Below are 18301 nucleotides of genomic sequence, written 5' to 3' on the forward strand. Positions count from 1 at the left end.
CTCTCTCTCTCTCTCTCTCTCTCTCTCTCTCTCACTCTCATCAGGTGGATTTGCTGATTCCCACTAAAATCACAGGAATCATCACACAGGGAGCCAAAGACTTTGGTCGTGTGCAGTTTGTTGGATCTTACAAAGTGGCGTTCAGTAATGATGGAGAACACTGGCTCATATATCAGGATGAGAGACAGCAGAAGGATAAGGTGAGACTCTTGATTTATTTACAACACTAACCTTAAAGGAGTCATATGATTGGTTTGTTTTAGATGTAAACATCCGACCCATCGGACCAACGAACCAGACTGTATCATAATGTATGATGGGTAATTATATAAAGTTGCGATAGGGATTGTTTTGCTAATGACACACACAAACTCCCTCACAGTCACTCAATAAAACATAACATAAAATCCAGGCCTGGTGCTTCCCGAGCTCCGCCGTGAGAGACGCGAGATTATCACTCACATTACCGGCCGGAATTCTCTGACCAATTGAAGGAGAGTTTACTCGCACGTGACTGTTTGGAAATATTGCCTTGTGAATGCGAACCGAACTAAAATAAATTTAAATATTGTAGCAATTTAACACCCGGTTTCACAGGTGTGAATCGATACACAGGTGTGAAAACGCCCTCAGTCAAATCAGACCACCACCTGACGTAGATTTGTGGGGGTGTGGCTACACGAGGTGTTTCGGGCAGGTCTGGTGAGCATTCGCTCTTACATAGAATGACTCTTTTGTTCCCACACTTTCATTTCTGCAGCTTTACACGTCTAATACATGCATGAGCGACTTATAACACGAATTAAATGGTAAATTAAATATTAAATGCTTATTGTTAAAGCTGTCATCTGTAACTATTTTTTGCATAAATCTGTTTTTAAGAAAGTACATAAACAATCGGTCTGTTTGGTTTGTTTGCAAACCAAATCTTATTGCACTTTTGTTCATAATTTTACGCTTAACAAGGTGATTAATCACGATTAATCACAGCCGTTGTGCGATTAATCGCCGAAGGTAATGTGGTTGATCGCAATTAAAAAGAAGCAGTGTTGCCCAGCACTAAATACTGTAATACATTTCTATTAATAATCTTATAAAAATGAATATGAAATAGAATTTTCTTACCTTTATAAAAGTTGTAATTGTCTTCTCTAGTGAACTGGGAGATAGTGCCTTCATACTCACAGACAGAATGAAAGATGACATCAGCAGTAACCGAGAGGAAATGTGAAGCTCTCAGCAATTTTCAGACAATCTCCAACCTCTAGCTGAAGTTATATCACCTCTGCAACTGAGAGACGGACAAAAAACTGCAGTCAAACATCATTATTAATATCCATCATGTGTGAATTTAAATGAAACGATGTCTCAAATCATGACTTGCTGAAATCATGGCACCTGGTGGGCAAAAAAGTGTGCAGATTGACAGATAAAACACAGCATTAAGAGGTGCTTTTTGAAATACAGACTTCATTTGGTTGCCCAAAGAAATAAAGAAATTGTTATAGTAATATATAAATAATATATAATAAATGTGTTAAAAAGAAAGAAAGTGAAGAAATGTGTGTGTGTGTGTGTGTGCGTTCATGTTTGTATATCCCGGTGGGGACCTAAACATGAATACACACCAACACATGGGGACTCGTGTCACCGTGGGGACCAAAATTGAGGTCCTCATGGGCACAAAAGCTAATAAATTGTACAGAACAATATTTTTTACAAATCTAAAAATGCAAAAAGTGTTCTATGATCTTTAGGTTTAGGGATAGGGTTAGGGATAGGGGATAGAATATACAGTTTGTACAGTATAAAAACATTACGCCTATGGACTGTCCCCACGGGGATAGTCAACCAAAGCAAAGCGTGTGTGTGTGTGTGTGTGTGTGTGTGCGTGTGTGCGTGTGTGTGTGTGCGTGCGTGCGTGTGTGTGTGTGTGTGTGTGTGTGTGTGTGTGTGTGTGTCAGCTCAATGAAAGTGAAGGACAAGACCTTGAGTTTCTGCAGTCACAGTCATGTGTGATTGTTCTTCTCATAACACACACACACAATCACACACACACTGCATTGCATTGTGGGATACAGTATTTCACAGAGTTTGTATTGGTTGTACACTGTGTGTTTGGCAAATGTAGGAGAAGGTCATTCAGATATTTTATTCATGCAGAACATCGACTTGCGCACACACACATATATTTTATTCTGAACAGCTTTCCTGTAGCTCAGTGGTAAGAGCATTACGTTAACAACGCAAGGTTGTGGGTTCGATCCCAGCGGATTGCACATACCTATGTTTATACATGTAAATGTATAGGATAAAGCAATGTAAGTCGCTCCAAAGCGTCTGCCAAATGCATAAATGTAAATGTGAACATACTCTGAACACACACACATTTCTCACAGACACACAGGCTCACACACACATTTTAGATTGTCAAAAAATAGCGTTCTGTACGATACGCTTTTTTGCCCATGGGGACCTCAATTTTGGTCCCCACGGTAACACGAGTCCCCATGTGTTGTGTATTCAGGTTTAGGTCCCCACGGGATATAAAAACAAGGCCAGACACACACGCAGGTCATGAGAGACATGTTGAGGAGTGAGATGTACTCTGATGTACTCTTTGACTGCAGATCTGAGAGCAATGTCCTTTAACAAGAGCTATTAAAACACCTCAGCTTACAGTGACAGTTCAGCAGAAAATACAGAAAACTTTCGTCGTGTCAAATCTGTGTGACTTTACAATCACATGAGCGAGAATAAATGATGACATCTGAACATCTATCTGTAATACGAGTCATTTTCCACATCAGAAATGATTAGAACACTTTTTAAGGCAGATTTTTTTGTTCTTCTGTGTTATTGACAGATCTTCCAAGGAAACTTTGACAATGAAACCCACAGAAAGAACGTGATGGATCCACCGATTTTTGCCCGATTCATCCGGATTCTGCCGTGGTCATGGTACGGACGCATCACTCTGAGGGCGGAGCTTCTGGGATGTCCAGAAGAACAGTGACTGTCTTTTAAACATTTCTAATGCTGATTCAATACACTTTGTCTTTGATTAGAAAACTCTTTGAATACATTTAATGGTACTTTTATGAGGATTGTGGTGAATGTCTCACGCTGTAAACTATCACAAGGCTTTCTGAATGTTACAGTAAAGAATCATTATTTTTGTTTGTGAAGTGAGGACGGTAGTGAAAGCTCTCAGGTTTTGGATTTGAGAAGGTAATAAGAAGATGGATTATAAACTACATGGTGAACATGTTTTATTTATTCAAGTCAAACTCAAAGAATGGAAAGTGCACATGTTACCATTTCATAAAAACATGTTTGTCTTTTTGGAATAAAACCAAGTCCTGCCCTATATTTAGTTTTCATTGAATACTCTTTCACTCAGGTGCATATCTTGACTCATTCAAACTACAAACTTTTTTTTATTCTGTATATATAGAAGTATACTATGAATCAAGTTTTCTTATACTGTAAACATACTATGTGCTGGATTTCTATTTCTCATGACAGGAGTGATTCAGTATTTAACAGACGGGAGTGTATACTGTACTAACGGGGGAGCATTACTCAACACTTTAAAAATAAAAGTGAAACTGTGAAATAGTTGCGGCAGAGTTTTGTTCATGTATATCCAGTCAGTCTGAATATGTATGAGGATATTTCATGTCCGATTCATTTTTTTTGCCGACAGCTTCACTTTACCCACTTCAGTAAGCAGAAGAATCACATTGAGAGTTCGACCTTTACTGTTTCAGTGTTCACGCACGCGCTGTAAAATGAAAACCTCCTGATACTGTGTGTACCGGTTCAGATCATCACGCTGCTGTTTAACCAACATCACCAATACAGATAGAGTCCAGCCAACTAATAAACGAATCAATAATGAATCTTATTATTAATAATAACATGACTATCTCATGATCTTTTTCTCCTGAAACACACGCTCTGTTTCAACCAATCCAGAAGCGTCATCTCTGTGCTGATGGATATTAAAAATGCATAAGAGATCTTCAGTGTCACTATATCATGTCAACAGCAGGAAAACACCTCGCAGCACATCACAAAACTCCAATCTGCTTTCAAAAAAAGCTTTATTTAAAACGTGTCCAATGACTTTAAGTGTCTATAAGAGGATTTATTTTGATTTATATTGAATCTAATAGTCTATAAATTCAATTCAATTTTATATATATATAGCGCTTTTCACAATGTGCATTGTTACAGGAGAAAATAAGAAAAACACAGAGAAGGCAGAACACAGCACACGGTGTTTGTAGAACGAGCGAGATCATTCTAATAAATAATAAATCATCTCTAATATCAGCAGTCTCCCGGTGAGCACGCCAACACGGCCCTGTGGCGAGGAACACAAACTCCAATGAGAAATAAATGGAGAAAAGAAACCTCGGGAGAACCAGTCTCAGCCGGGAGGACCAGATCTCCTCTGACGCGTCACAGCTGCACTCACTGACTTTGATTGAAAGGTTTCTGAGCAAATGTTTATGAAAAATAGGGAGAGCTTATTAGTTGTGAGGAAGTTTCATTTGTTGAAAGTGTTTAGGTCTAATTTGGTCTTATTTTGTGACCGATATCAGACAACAGAGGAATGTTATGAGCAGGGAAAATAGTGATGCAGCTATAACTTCAAACTGCTGTCATGTGATGTAAGTTTAGCATTAAATACTAAGTATTGTAAATTTAGCATTAATGTGACAAGTAGTCCGTCTTTGCTCTTGGGTGATGATGGAATTGCCTTTAATTTATTAATCATATTTTGCATTAAGTGAATGCTTGGCTGAAAGACGCGTCTTTAATCTAGATTTAAATTGGGAGAGTGTGTCTGACCCTGGAATAGTATGGGGAAGGCTATTCCAGAGTTTAGGTGCTACGTATGAGAAAGCTCCGCCCCTTTGGTGGATTTAGTTATTCTAGGTGTTGAGTTTAGAGATCTTAACAGAGCTTCTACCACACTACAACCCATCACGCTCTCTATGTAGGCTTTATACCCCTAACCCATATATCATTTAATCGTATAATATATCATACGAATTTAAAGTCAATACGACACTTAATGGGTAACCAGTGAAGGGTTGATAACATTGGGGTTATGTGATCGTATTTCCTGGACCTGGTTAGAACTCTGGCAGCTGCGTTCTGAACTAACTGTAGTTTGTTTAGTGACGATACAGGACAACAGTCAAGTCTTGAGGTCACAAATACATGAATTAGCTTTTCTGCATCAGCAACACAGAATATTTCGTAATTTGCCAACATTTTGGAGGTGGAAGAAGGCTGATTTTGTGACATTTGAGATGTGATTTTTAAATGAAATGTTGCCGTCTAATATAACGCCCATTAGAATGTGTTATACTGTAAACTAATTCAGTGTGGATGTCAGGTTGAGTTTGACTGCTTTTAAACTACTGATTGATCAATTCAGCATGACTTTTCCCCGTTTTATTCTTTATTTAAATGGTTTAGATTAAACCAACAATAATTTATTCCACAGTATTTATTCAAGACTAATATAAATAAAGATGAATGAAATGACCTACATAAATCCAAAGAGGAATAAACACAGGACAAACACCTGCTCCACAGATGTTTAAAAGTTCTTTGTTTATATTTGTGTAACGTTCACTCCCTGATGTGTGGATGTAGGGAAATGAATAGATTTTAGAGATGTGTCCTGAATCTGTAGCGGCCCAACTCTGATCTGTACCAATGCAAATCATCTTAAAAGAGGCCAGATCTCACGAGACACTGCCTGACACACATCAGCTCATAGACAACACTTCTACATTAACCACAATATAAATTAAGAGGTCAGTTAAATCTCATTTCTTCTAAATCACACGCGATAATGAACGAATGAATGCAGACAGCTGTGATTTCAGTGAGCCGTTCCTTTGTCACTCAAACATCACACACATACAGTAAATGTTCATCTGGATTAGGAATTAAAATGAAGTCAACATGTATTTATAAAAACTACACTACTGTACGCTAGCATTTCCTCAAGTAAACAGATCATTTAATCGGTCCTGAATAACTTCAGCAGATTTAAACACATCAGACGGTAAAGCCTCCGCACTCGGCAGCTGTTTTTCTCATTCAAGACAAAATCTCGCTCGCTCGCTAACTTCACAATAAAAGAACATATTTCAGACCAGCAATTAAACTTGACGTCAACTGTTTATAAGCTCAAAATGCTCTGAAAACTCTTTTGCAGGTTGTAACGGCTGTCACGCGCTTCACGACAGTACGCTCAGAACTCCTTTCTGACTGATGATTGGCTGTTTAAAATGGGCGGGACTTCCGTCTGTACTGACTACTGAGTGATGCACTTTTCCTCATTCACAGTTCAAGCGCTGATGCGTGTTGTTGATGTCTAGAGTCTTTGCAGACAGTCTACACTACACAGAACACGACTGACATCTACTGGACACTTCAGGTACAGAACAGCGAACGTTTACGCCAGATTCAATCTCGAGTACATCAGACGATCATTTTATAATATCCATAGCTCGCGCAAATTTAGATACCTTTTTTATTATAATGTAAGCATATTATGTCATAAGCATGTCTCTTAAAGTGTCAAAGATTTAAATCTCTGTAGAATATATATTATCTTTGCGTTTTGACATAGTCTTTAACAGTCAATAGGCTATTGAATTGAATATATTCAATCATTTAATATACATTTGAAAATATACAAAATAATACATTTTTAATGTTAAAGTATTACAATATAGTGAATAAAACACAAAGAACTGCTGCTTTTCATATACTAAAGATATTAACACTTGGTTCCAAAAGATGAAAAAGCATTAGGCCTATTTAATATATTGCATTGTATTTTCAGCATATTCCCATACATTTTTGTTTTGTAAGGGCGAGTTAAATCACATCAACACACAAACAGGTTTGTTTTGGTATTTTTAGTACTTCTATATCCCAAAACCAAACCATCACACAAACCTTTCTGCTTTACATTTTCATGCTTTACAACATCATTTAGTTTGATTCATGATCATCATGGAGATACACACAATGTAGCTGATCTCAGGGGCCTGTTTCAATAAGGAGGTTCAACCAACACCGAGTTAAAATGTGAACTCTGAGTTGATTTACTCAGAGAATCGCAACTCTGAGTTTTCGGTTTCAGAACAGGTGATTTCAATTAGTTCAATCCACTCTGAGTAAGTTCACTCTAGGTTACGCGCGTGCACCATTGATTTAAAAAGCCATCATCAATTGAGCGAAGATAGCACGATTCACCATGGCAACAGCACCAAAAAAAGCAACATGGCGGCAGAAAGCACATGAGAGTGAGGCACACTTTCCGCTCGATTTACTGATGTCCTGAAAATGACTTAAGTTTAAATTAATAAATTGATACCAATAAACAAATAAATTAATCATTAAATGAATGAAACAACAGAAATAATAAAAAAATCGTACGTTCTCACTCGCCATGAGTGCTCTAGTTACGCATATAAGACGTCATGGTGTATAGGACACCTGTAGGGCGTCAGACTCTTGTGCAAAGTTAGACTGATCGCCGGTTCGAATCCTGCTCTGAACAGATTTCACTTGGAATGGCTGCATGTCAAATTTACTTGTTTATTACCTTTATCGCTTCATTTCTGCATGTATGTCTGTATTTATTCATTTCTTTATTCATGCACTTTATTTATGTGTAAGGATGGATGAGATATATTTTGATACATCTAATTCACTGTAAAGAAAAACGGTACAGTTTTAATAAAAATGCACAGGGAAATGACAAAATTCCACTCGGTGCTCTCCTGAAATCAAAGTACATTCCAATGAATTAATGCAGCCTCTTCATGAATCCTCTATAAAAGCACATATGACATACAGTATAAGTCACTGAGATGGTCTCTGTGTAATCAAAATGTGTGCCATGAATGACTGTATTAATGAATGAATGGATGAGTTACACCACTTGCGCTTTAAAAGGGGGAGGAGATCGAAATAAACTCTGGGTTTACCAAAGAAAACCTGCTCCCGACCAGGTTAGGTTCACAGAGTAAGTTACTATGGTTACTGACTCTGAGTATAAGATACCTCTCCTTTAGAAACGGGCTTGAGTTACCCCGCTTTCTCAGGTTTGACATACCTCACATTCTGAAACGGAAAACCCAGAGTTTCCCTCATTTCAGGGTTAATATACTCTGAGTTTTCACTAAACCTCCTTTCTGAAACGGGCCCCTGGTCACGCACGCGCACACACACACACGCACGCACGCACGCACGCACGCACACGCACACACACGCACGCACGCACGCACACACACACACACACACACACACACGCTTTGGTTGACTATCCCCGTGGGGACAGTCCATAGGCGTAATGTTTTTTATACTGTACAAACTGTATATTCTATCCCCTATCCCTAACCCTATCCCTAAACCTAAAGATCATAGAACACTTTTTGCATTTTTAGATTTGTAAAAAATATTGTTCTGTACAATTTATAAGCTTTTTTGCCCATGAGGACCTCAATTTTGGTCCCCACGGTGACACGAGTCCCCATGTGTTGGTGTGTATTCAGGTTTAGGTCCCCACCGGGATATACAAACATGAACACACACACACACACACAGAAACGCACGCACGCACACACACACACACACACACAGGAAACAGTCATTCCTCTGTTGACACAGATAGCCTTAGCTTCATTCATTCAGCTGTCAATCAGAGAACAAACACCAGGCACCAACACTGGAGACGGGATGTGATGGACAACAGGAAGTGGAGACAGAGCTGAGCCTCCTGTGAAGACAAAGAGTCCCTTCACTCCTCGCTGAAACACATCTACATACAATAGATTCCCTCCGACTCTCTGTATTAGTTTAATGATAATGACGTGATAACAAAAACACCCTGATAAACACACAGCAAACACGCCAATGTCATAGAGGCACAACATGAAATTCTGCTTTGAGTTCCTGCTGTGATGTCATCTGCCTGAACTCCACTTTATTCTACCAAACTACACATCACTTCATCTGTGAGCGTTGTGTCTAAAAGTCACTGTGATTCAGAACTTTTTTCTTCCTCCTGAGGAATGTTTCCGAAAACTCATTCAAGCCAGCTTCAGCTCAACACAGAGATCCAGACAAACAGTCCGTTCATGACATCCACACACAGAATGTTGATTTTTGAGGCGCGAGTTCTAGTTTTGTGTAGTCTGCTTGACCGGAGGTGTCTGACTACAATAATGAGACACATGAACACACGGAAAATCCAAAAGTCATCCTGAAATAACGGCAAGATGACTATAGAGAACAAGAGAGGTGCAATAATTCACTCTGAAACGTCAAACGGCATCATTCAAACAGCCGATGACACGTCAAATGTTTCACCTAATAAATATCCCATCAACTGCAAAGCAACAGACTTAAAACCACTAAGAACACCTTAGCAACCCAACAGCAGCATCCTGGCAACCATAGAACACTGCAGCATCATGATGAGACGTTGTTTTTACTTCCGTATTTTGAAGCATTTCCGAGTGAAATGGATTTTCTAATGAGAAAAATAGTGGGTGTGGCTTTCGTCTTTCTCTGCGATTTGATTGGATGTATAAAAACAGCCATTGCATTTTGAAATAGAACTGGCAGCAGACTGACGGTTGAAGGGGAGGAGTTAACGGATGCTCCGCCCAAGCCGTCTAACATACGTCATCTATGATGGATAGTCATTACAGGACGTAAGTGCATTTTCAGACTTAAACTGAGGCCACACAAACTTTAAAAAGAGAATGACCCACGTTGATAAACGCTGCAATATTTCATGAAAAAATAGGCATTGTAATATTTTATTTCACTGGGACTTTAACAGTTTACAATTTGTGTCACGTTTTTTTAGGCATATGTAGTAAATAGGTTAACAAGTGTTTAGTGATTTTTAAAGGTTTAAAACAGTAAGGCAAACAATGGTACATTTGTTTAACTCTTTTGGTATTGTATAGGGAAGAAAGTAACCAACTTTTTACCTCTTAAAATCATGTAGAAATGCTTTTAATTCATTTGACATATTGTGACAACACGTTGCACTCGCACACCTGTGTTGTGTGCTATACATATTCAGAAATGTATGTAGTATGAATTGTCCTACAGTACTTCCCGTCGTTTTATTACTGTCGCTGTACTCATCTCAGCAGTTAACATCATTTAGATCTTCATAAAGATCACGTCAGCCTGGAGAGAGAGTTTGTGCTCTGAAGAGAGTCAAGAACTGAACACATGAAACTGTGAAGCATTGAAAATCCTGAAGGCTTCTGTTTTTAAAAATGAATCAAACCTTGTGGCCAACATACAGCAGCTGTATTCTACAAATAAAGCCGTGTACTCAGAGAAGACATCCTTCAGCTCGTGTGTGAGTGTTCATGTTTGTATATCCCGGTGGGGACCTAAGCCTGAATACACACCAACACATGGGGACTCGTGTCACCGTGGGGACCAAAATTGAGGTCCTCATGGGCACAAAAGCTAATAAATTGTACAGAACAATATTTTTTACAAATCTAAAAATGCAAAAAGTGTTCTATGATCTTTAGGTTTAGGGGTTGGGTTAGGGATAGGGGATAGAATATACAGTTTGTACGCCTATGGACTGTCCCCACGGGGATAGTAAACCAGACATGTGTGTGCGTGTGTGTGTTTTCAGGTTTTTAGCAGAAAGGTGTCTTTGTGCTTGTAAACAGCAGCAGTCAAAAATGCACATGTGTGAAGTTGAAGTGGAACACGCACCTTTTTCTCTCAGCCCACTTTAATAGACGGATGCCTGGAGCTTGTGAACTCCGACAGATCTGCTTTGAACTTCACAAGTTGTTAAGTCTTTAAATCTTCGGCCTGAGAAAAAAACAAGCACCATGTTTGCCTCAGCAAGAATCACTAAACATCGAGTCAATAATTCAACTTTTATGATTTTTTTCTGTCAAGCTCCTCTATTACAAAGTGATCATATATGCTAAATAAAACAGACAGTCATTCATAAATGATCTCCGCGACTTTTTGGAAAGCCTCTAAATTATACTTAACCAGAGTGCTCTCAGAGGTGATGTCACTTCTTCAGCTTCAGCTTGTGCTTACAGAACAAATGGAATGACTAGATCTAATACAATCTGCGGCACAAAAAGTAAAACAGTTCATCATTTTGGTGATGCATATCATTAGAGTTACAGATTTGTGTCTTTTGTAGACAGAAGCTGTGGAATAGACTGATATTCTTCAGAGGTAAGCATTTATTATCAGACAAAGATTCAACTCCACGTACAACACACACCTTGGAAAACACAACGGTTTGTGATGGAAGTTGTGTAGATGACCTGACTGGATCTTGTGGTTTTACTGTGAACGATGGGCATCCTGACACATTCTGAATGAAATTACAAATTCATGAAGACTGCTGTGTACATTCGAAATGGAGCTAGAAATAGAAGATGTGAAGTGAATACGTTTTCTGTGCCAAATGGAAACCAACTAATTTTCTTTCCAAAGCTGAAAGTGTACTAAGGTGTAATGTTGTGTTGTGTGCAATACACATCAGTGTGTTTAAAGAAGTGGCCAAAACTAGAACTGTGACCTCATATAAACAATGGAGAAATTCAAAAGCTGAATGAAACAAGTGCATATCACAAACTAACTTTTTACCAAGTTTGGAAGAAAACATTACATCATGCTTCTCTAATTCAATCAAATGGAAGAGTTCAGTCCTGAAGTTTCACCATATCTGGAAACACCAGAAACACAGCCCTATACAGTAATTCAACCTACGACTGAGTGTGTTTTTTATATAGAGACTTGTCTTAAAGGGATAGTTCACCCAAAAATGGCAATTCTGTCATCACCTCAGATAATTCCGAACTTGTACAAATTTCTTTGTTCTGCTGAACACAAAAGAGATGAGAATGTCCATTGACTCCCATAGTATTTATTTTCCATACTATGGCAGTAAATGGGGGATGAGATATGTTTGGTTACTGGCATTCTTCCAAACATCTTCCTTTGTGTTCAGCAAAACAAAGACATTTATACAGATTTGGAACAACTTGAGGGTGAGTAAATGGTGACAGAATTTTCATTTTTGGGTGAACTATCCCTTTAATTGCGCGGCACCTGTGACAGCCTGACATAAACGTGTAACCTTTGATTAGTTTCTTTGTGCTTTTATTGCTTTCAGGGCATGAATAAGATTTGAACTTTTTTCAACACATATTTTCTAGTGTTCATCTGGAGAGGATGATAGCCTTCTAGTGCTCTCTGTAAATGTTGATGCGCAACTACTATGTCATCAAAACCGACGCAAGAAATGACTTTTTCTACTGTTGTCACCACTATGCGTGAAAGAGTTCAATATAGCTAGAATACAATTCAAATAAATGTTACGACTGCTTTCAGGAAAGTGCATAAAACCAACAAACCGTCACGACTACAGAGAAACGCTTGCGTTGATGCAGAATTAAAAACTAGAACTTCAAAGCGAACATCATGACGCTGTGCGCGCGCGCGTGACGTGTGTTTCCCCCGCGGGTTGTTCGGTGAGGTGCAGTTGAGTCGCGAGAGAGTCAGACTACATCATTCAGCAGTGAACCGCTTCACAAGGTGAGACTCTCTCTCTCTCTCTCTCTCTCCCTTCTGACTCTTTACATGATTAAAAATAAGTCATATTTGAAACAGACGCGATTTATCAGGACAAATAAAACACAAGAAATGTTTATTATGGTTTATTTTCTGCATATTAAGTGCTGAATTAGGCTACATGAACAAATACGACTGAAATGATACATATGAAGAGTTTGGTTTCAAAATGAGATAACTCGTTTTTACATTTTTTCAAAAATCATGTTTTTATTATATTATCATGTTTTTATTGTGTTAGTTAGCTGTATTTTTTGAGTTATTATGGCTTAAATCAAAACTAACCAACCGCAGTTTGATATTAATTGGAAAGCACAATAAAAAAAACTTGATTTTTGAACATTTAAAAACGGAGTTATCTCATTTTGGACTCTTCATATAGTTTTACATAAATATTGTATACACGTCTCAGAATTAAATTAAATTATTGATACATATTAATCATATAAAGAGTTAATTGCGTCAGACATTGATCAATTACCAACGTATTATTAATTTTAGCTCTAAAATTAGACTTAAAAGTTAGACATTAAATCAAATCTCAATGAGAACAATTTATAAACAATAGCCTAACAATTCTCTGTTTTACCTCATTTGTTTATTTTTATGTTGACAGTTCACGTAGTAAATAATAAATATGGCAACTATAACATACAGTATTTACCTAAAATATGTCGTTTTTCTGAAACAATTCTGAATCATTATCACAAGAGCACATTACACTTTTTGTCTCTACGGTTTTTAAGCATTCAAAGCATTTGTCATGATGTAATTGCATTGTGTTAAAGCTGTGTAGTGTTTGACCAGCGCTGGAGTTCTGTCAAGCTCCATTAACATGAACACAAATAACTCCTTCTCAGTGTTATCTATCGGTGAATTATGAGACAGAACGTGAGCAACACTTACTGGAGTCAGACTGTGAAGTGAAAAGAGCGCTTGTTGAGCTCCTGACTGTATGTTCTTAAGAGGAGAAATGGGTGCGCACTTCAATCCAGAGGAAAACAGCTGGTTAAACAAATATTGTGTGCGCTGGAACTCAGTGTATAAATGAATAATGCATGCCTTTATTATTGCACACGTGAATGAAGAGCACTGTGAGGAGTTTGCCATCTATCGGTTTGGAGCGAGATATTTCAGCAGCACATCTTCAGATTCTCTCAAAGATGAAAACACACGAGGGTTCATGTGTGTTGTTTGGGGGTCTCACAGCTGCTGATCTTAAGATTTTTCACAGATACTTTCATTGGCAGGTGATGACCGCAGCTGAACTTTGACCTTTTTCCTCGCACGGCTGACAGAACACATTAAACCAGGAGATTTTCCATCTGACCTCTCATTCCTGCTCAGTGTAGGTGTGTGATGTAGAACGGGCCGCCCGAGGCCACGCATTTCACTCCATCTCCTTCAGGTTAACGTCTCACTACATTAGAGAATAATGTAAACATCGAGTAACTCAGGCAAACAGAACGATCGCTGTCTTTTGTTTAGACGAAACAGGAATATTTCTCTGAAGTTATATTAATGTTGTATTAATGATGATGGGGAAATCTGGAGATTTACAGAAATCATTGAGTTGACTATACGATCCCTGATGTTACCTGACAGGGTCTTCAGTGGTTTAAAGGTTGTTTGGTAAAGCGTTTCTTCTTGGATCAGGTCCTTGTTGGTTGTATCTGGATCATTGTTGTGTAGTTGAGGATGTGTTGGCAGTTATTGTAGAAAGGTCAAACAGCATCCGATGGTCCTGTATGAAATAACAATCCAAACACATGAAGCTGTAGTGTTAAACACGCTACAGCTCTAAGAAAATGTTGATCAGATCAGATATGTATGGAGTCTGTGTGTCTTGTGTACGGCGGCCCCTCGGTGACGACAGTCTCATGGCTGTACGTTACCTGTTACCTTTTTACCAAATTCGTTTTTTCCTTTTTAATTTTTCTGAGTTCTGTAGTTTCAGTGCTTTACTATACAGTAGTAAATACATTTGTCCATAAAAACACTGTATACTTTAGTGTTTACTACAGTTGACTGCATTACAATTCTTGTGTACTCTAGTATATTTGAACCTTACTATAGTAAATACTAGAGTATACTTTAGTGTTTACTACAGTGTTATAAATTTCATCTGGTTCAAATGAAGCTGACTTTTATTTTGGCGGGTTGTCGCGACCACACTTGAGTTTCAGTGTGTTTGACGGTAGCTTCACTTAAACAGTGAAACGCTCGTAAAATAAACTCTGTGGATGAAGTTCATGTCGTATAGTATAAGATACAGACAAATCCACGAGTGTCACGCTTGTAACGTGTTAAAGTGTGCAGCTCATTCACTCATAGACACGCAGAAGCAGAGGACATGTTCAAATAGTAGAATTCCGCTTTCATGATTCCTTCCATGTTTTCCCACATCGCACAGCTAGGGCTCTAGATCAATGGACTCGATCGGAAAACAAGTTTCAGTTGCAAAAACGAAATAAAAACAAAAACAAATAGTGGTGCGCCATTAGTTAACCTCACACACGAACCACCACGACAAACGCACTTCACACAAACAGCGGCTCTGTCTAATGCACATGGTCAAACTGTATCGCATGCGTCCTACACTATTAAAATTATTTATATCATGGTCTGTTTGAATACTGGATTCTGATTGGCTGGAAGGTGTGCATTAAAACCATTTAACGCACAGGGAGCTCCAGTAAGTTTGATTACATTTGAAATTTAATTGACAAAATCACTGAAATTTTAGATCAAACATGTGAAAATTTCACTGTAAACATCAATAAAAGATTTAACTGGCAAATGACCATGGTATAAGCGGGATAATCCACAGCTAGCCGTGCGTTAAAGGATTTTAATGCACTTCGCAGAGGCTTCGCGTCGGGTGGTTCTTGGCCTCCACATCGTGTATTAAAACCCTTTAACGCACGGCTAGCTGTGGATTATCCCTTATTCGTAGCACAGACCGATTTTTTCGTAGCATGCGCGACATATATGTATGATAACATCCTCATGAGTCGTGAAGCCAACACAGCCCACTGTCTCCATCTGTTTCATATGCTGTATGTAGATCGTAAAGAATAATGTGTGAATGAAAGTGAATTTGTTGGAGTTGTCGAGGTGGTGGTGTGTGGATCGGCTGAAGGTCGTAGGCACTGAGGGTTCTTTGTGTGTGTTAAGGTGGCGCGAGGGTGACATCACAACCCACAGAACTCTAATGAGATTCTGGGCGGGGGGCTCGCCGTGAGCCCGCTGCGTGTACCACTGCAGGAAAACATTCTTACTCAATGAAGGGTTTATTTGCGGTACGGAATTCTGCATTAAATAAACAGCCGTGCCCGAGAGCAACAGGCCCACTCCTTACAGAGCGTTTTTAAGGTGAATAAATAGGCCCTTGTTGTGTAATTGCAGAAGTGAAATGACTATTTTTAAAACACTCCAGCATCTGACGTGTCAGTGTCATGCTATTGGTTGAGCTGGTTTTACGCTGGCTGTGATGCTCAAATGAATAAAGAGGAATGGTTTACTTCAACACGTGTCTCTTATATCAAACACACAGTTCACTGTCTCTGTTATTGAGCGCTTGGGTTAAATCAAGCGTGTGAGGTGAAAGAGACATAAAAAACATTTAGTCTGTGGTGTGAGGGTTTAGGACAGACATGAAAAATGTATTATAGTAAAGAAATGTACTATAGTAAACTAGTAAAATACCTACAGTCACTACAGTACTTTTAAAAGATATATTATAAGAATACTACTGCACTCTAAAAAAACAACACAATCTGTCCTGAATTGAATACATCTCTGTGTATAGCTACGGACACATTTTGTGTTACTTGAACTATTTATTTATCTATCACGAAACCAACACAAAATGATTAATGTGTTAAAAAGCATGTCTTAAACTTCCATTACACAAAAAATGTGTTGTGTCTATTACTTAGAACATCCAATGTGTACTTACTAGTTTAACAATTGACCATTGTTAATGTGTACTAAAGTGTTTTGCCATATTTACTAAGTGTAGTGATTATTACTATTATATATATATATACTATACTACAGTGTACTATAGTAAATACCACCGTATTTAAGAATGATCCAAAAGTCCGTCTGCGGTTTATCGTCCATTCCTTACGAGACGTGTCGTTCAGGTTGTGCCGTCAAACTCAAAGACTCTTTATGTGTTGAGCACACACACACACCCACGCACGCACGCACGCACACACACACACACACACACACACACACACACACACACACTCATGCTGGAACAGGAAAAATGAACGGAATTCGCGTTCAATGTAATTCAAACTTAATGTGTTTAAATGATGTACACTCACACAACACAGATAAAGAGAAAATAACAGCTTTTGCTTTCAAAAATGTAAATGAACATCAGTTGCTCAGTTAAACAACATATCACACTTTACTCTACAATGTGTAGCATTTCTTAAAGAAACCATTTCTATAGACGCGCCTGGACTGTAGTTTACTTCCGGTCTGTGTTTGGCTAGTGTCTAATAATATATTTATTTACATTTTATTTAATTTATGTTAATATTCATTAATATTATTTTATTGAATAATGTTTGTATTAAATAAACGATTTGTTGAATAAAAAACAAGTTGTTGAATGAGTCCTGTAGTTTGGTCGCATTTAAAGAAACCGCGTGGCACTCTGACATCTAGCGGTTGAGTTTGGTATAGCAGTCTAATCAAAATAACGGTTTTTAGCCGAGTAACGCTTCTTATCGGTTTCTTTTGCTTGTTATCAGAAATAATCTACAGGTGCTCTATTGTTTGTGAACCCCGCGCATGCGCAGTAACGTTTGTTTATGTTGTCGCTTTGAAACCGTCTATAACAGACGATATTATAACAGTATATAGTGTGCAGTATTCAGTACTGTAGTACTATTCAATACTAATTCAAGTTAGCATGCATTGCCACTCATCACACACATCTAGTTTTATATTTGAATCAGAAAGAGTCTTTGTATTGTTCAGAACAGAGTCTCTTTATTGTTCACGCTGAATGGCCGATCTGTTTTCTGACCTTTGCATATTGTTGCTCCAACGGGTCAGATGTGAAACACATGCGATAACTATTTCAACATTTTTTTGTGTGAAAAGCGCAGTCTTCACTCTTAAAAAAGTTCCATTTGCTCGAGATTCTTTCCTTATAATAACAGACTGTAAATTCTGCACTTTACTATGTTAACACTGACATTCTTTTGGCATTAAAGTCCTTATAGAATACATTCACGTAGCAGTGTTTATGTTAGCAGATCTCAGATCAGTTCTCAGTGATGTAAACAGTAAAATATGACCTTTCTGAGTGTTCATGTTAAAAGCAAAGACTGAAAGGCCTTTAATAAGCAGGACAGTAAATAAAAGACTTCATCTATCTGTCATCAGTCTGATGTTTAATGTGTTCTTCAAACAGATGGTCTTGTTTGAAGAGAAGAAGCTCCCCTCTCTCTCTCTCTCTCTCTCTCTCTCTGTCTCTCTCCCTCTCTCTCTCTCTCTCCCTCTCTCTCTCTCCCTCTCTCTCTGTCTGTCTCTCTCTCTCTCCCTCTCTCCCTCTCTCCCTCTCTCTCTCTCT

At 38.3% G+C, this 18301-nt stretch overlaps 2 protein-coding genes across 2 annotated transcripts in view; both read left to right on the forward strand.

Moving 5' to 3' along the window:
• Positions 1–3614, forward strand: part of edil3b (EGF-like repeats and discoidin I-like domains 3b) — a 15421-nt gene extending 11807 nt beyond the window's left edge. Inside the window, exons 10-11 of the mRNA XM_057321077.1 lie at positions 45–200; positions 2867–3614. Of these exons, the coding sequence (XP_057177060.1) occupies positions 45–200; positions 2867–3016 (306 nt within the window). The 3' untranslated portion in view covers positions 3017–3614. The remainder of the gene's footprint in view (positions 1–44; positions 201–2866) is intronic.
• Positions 3615–12585: 8971 nt separating this feature from the next.
• hapln1b (hyaluronan and proteoglycan link protein 1b) overlaps positions 12586–18301 on the forward strand; it is a 16568-nt gene continuing 10852 nt past the window's right edge. Inside the window, exon 1 of the mRNA XM_057321079.1 lies at positions 12586–12663. The gene's annotated coding sequence lies outside the window, so the exon portion shown is untranslated. The remainder of the gene's footprint in view (positions 12664–18301) is intronic.

Source organism: Triplophysa rosa, linkage group LG22, assembly GCF_024868665.1.
Source record: "Triplophysa rosa linkage group LG22, Trosa_1v2, whole genome shotgun sequence".
NCBI classification, from domain to species: domain Eukaryota; kingdom Metazoa; phylum Chordata; class Actinopteri; order Cypriniformes; family Nemacheilidae; genus Triplophysa; species Triplophysa rosa.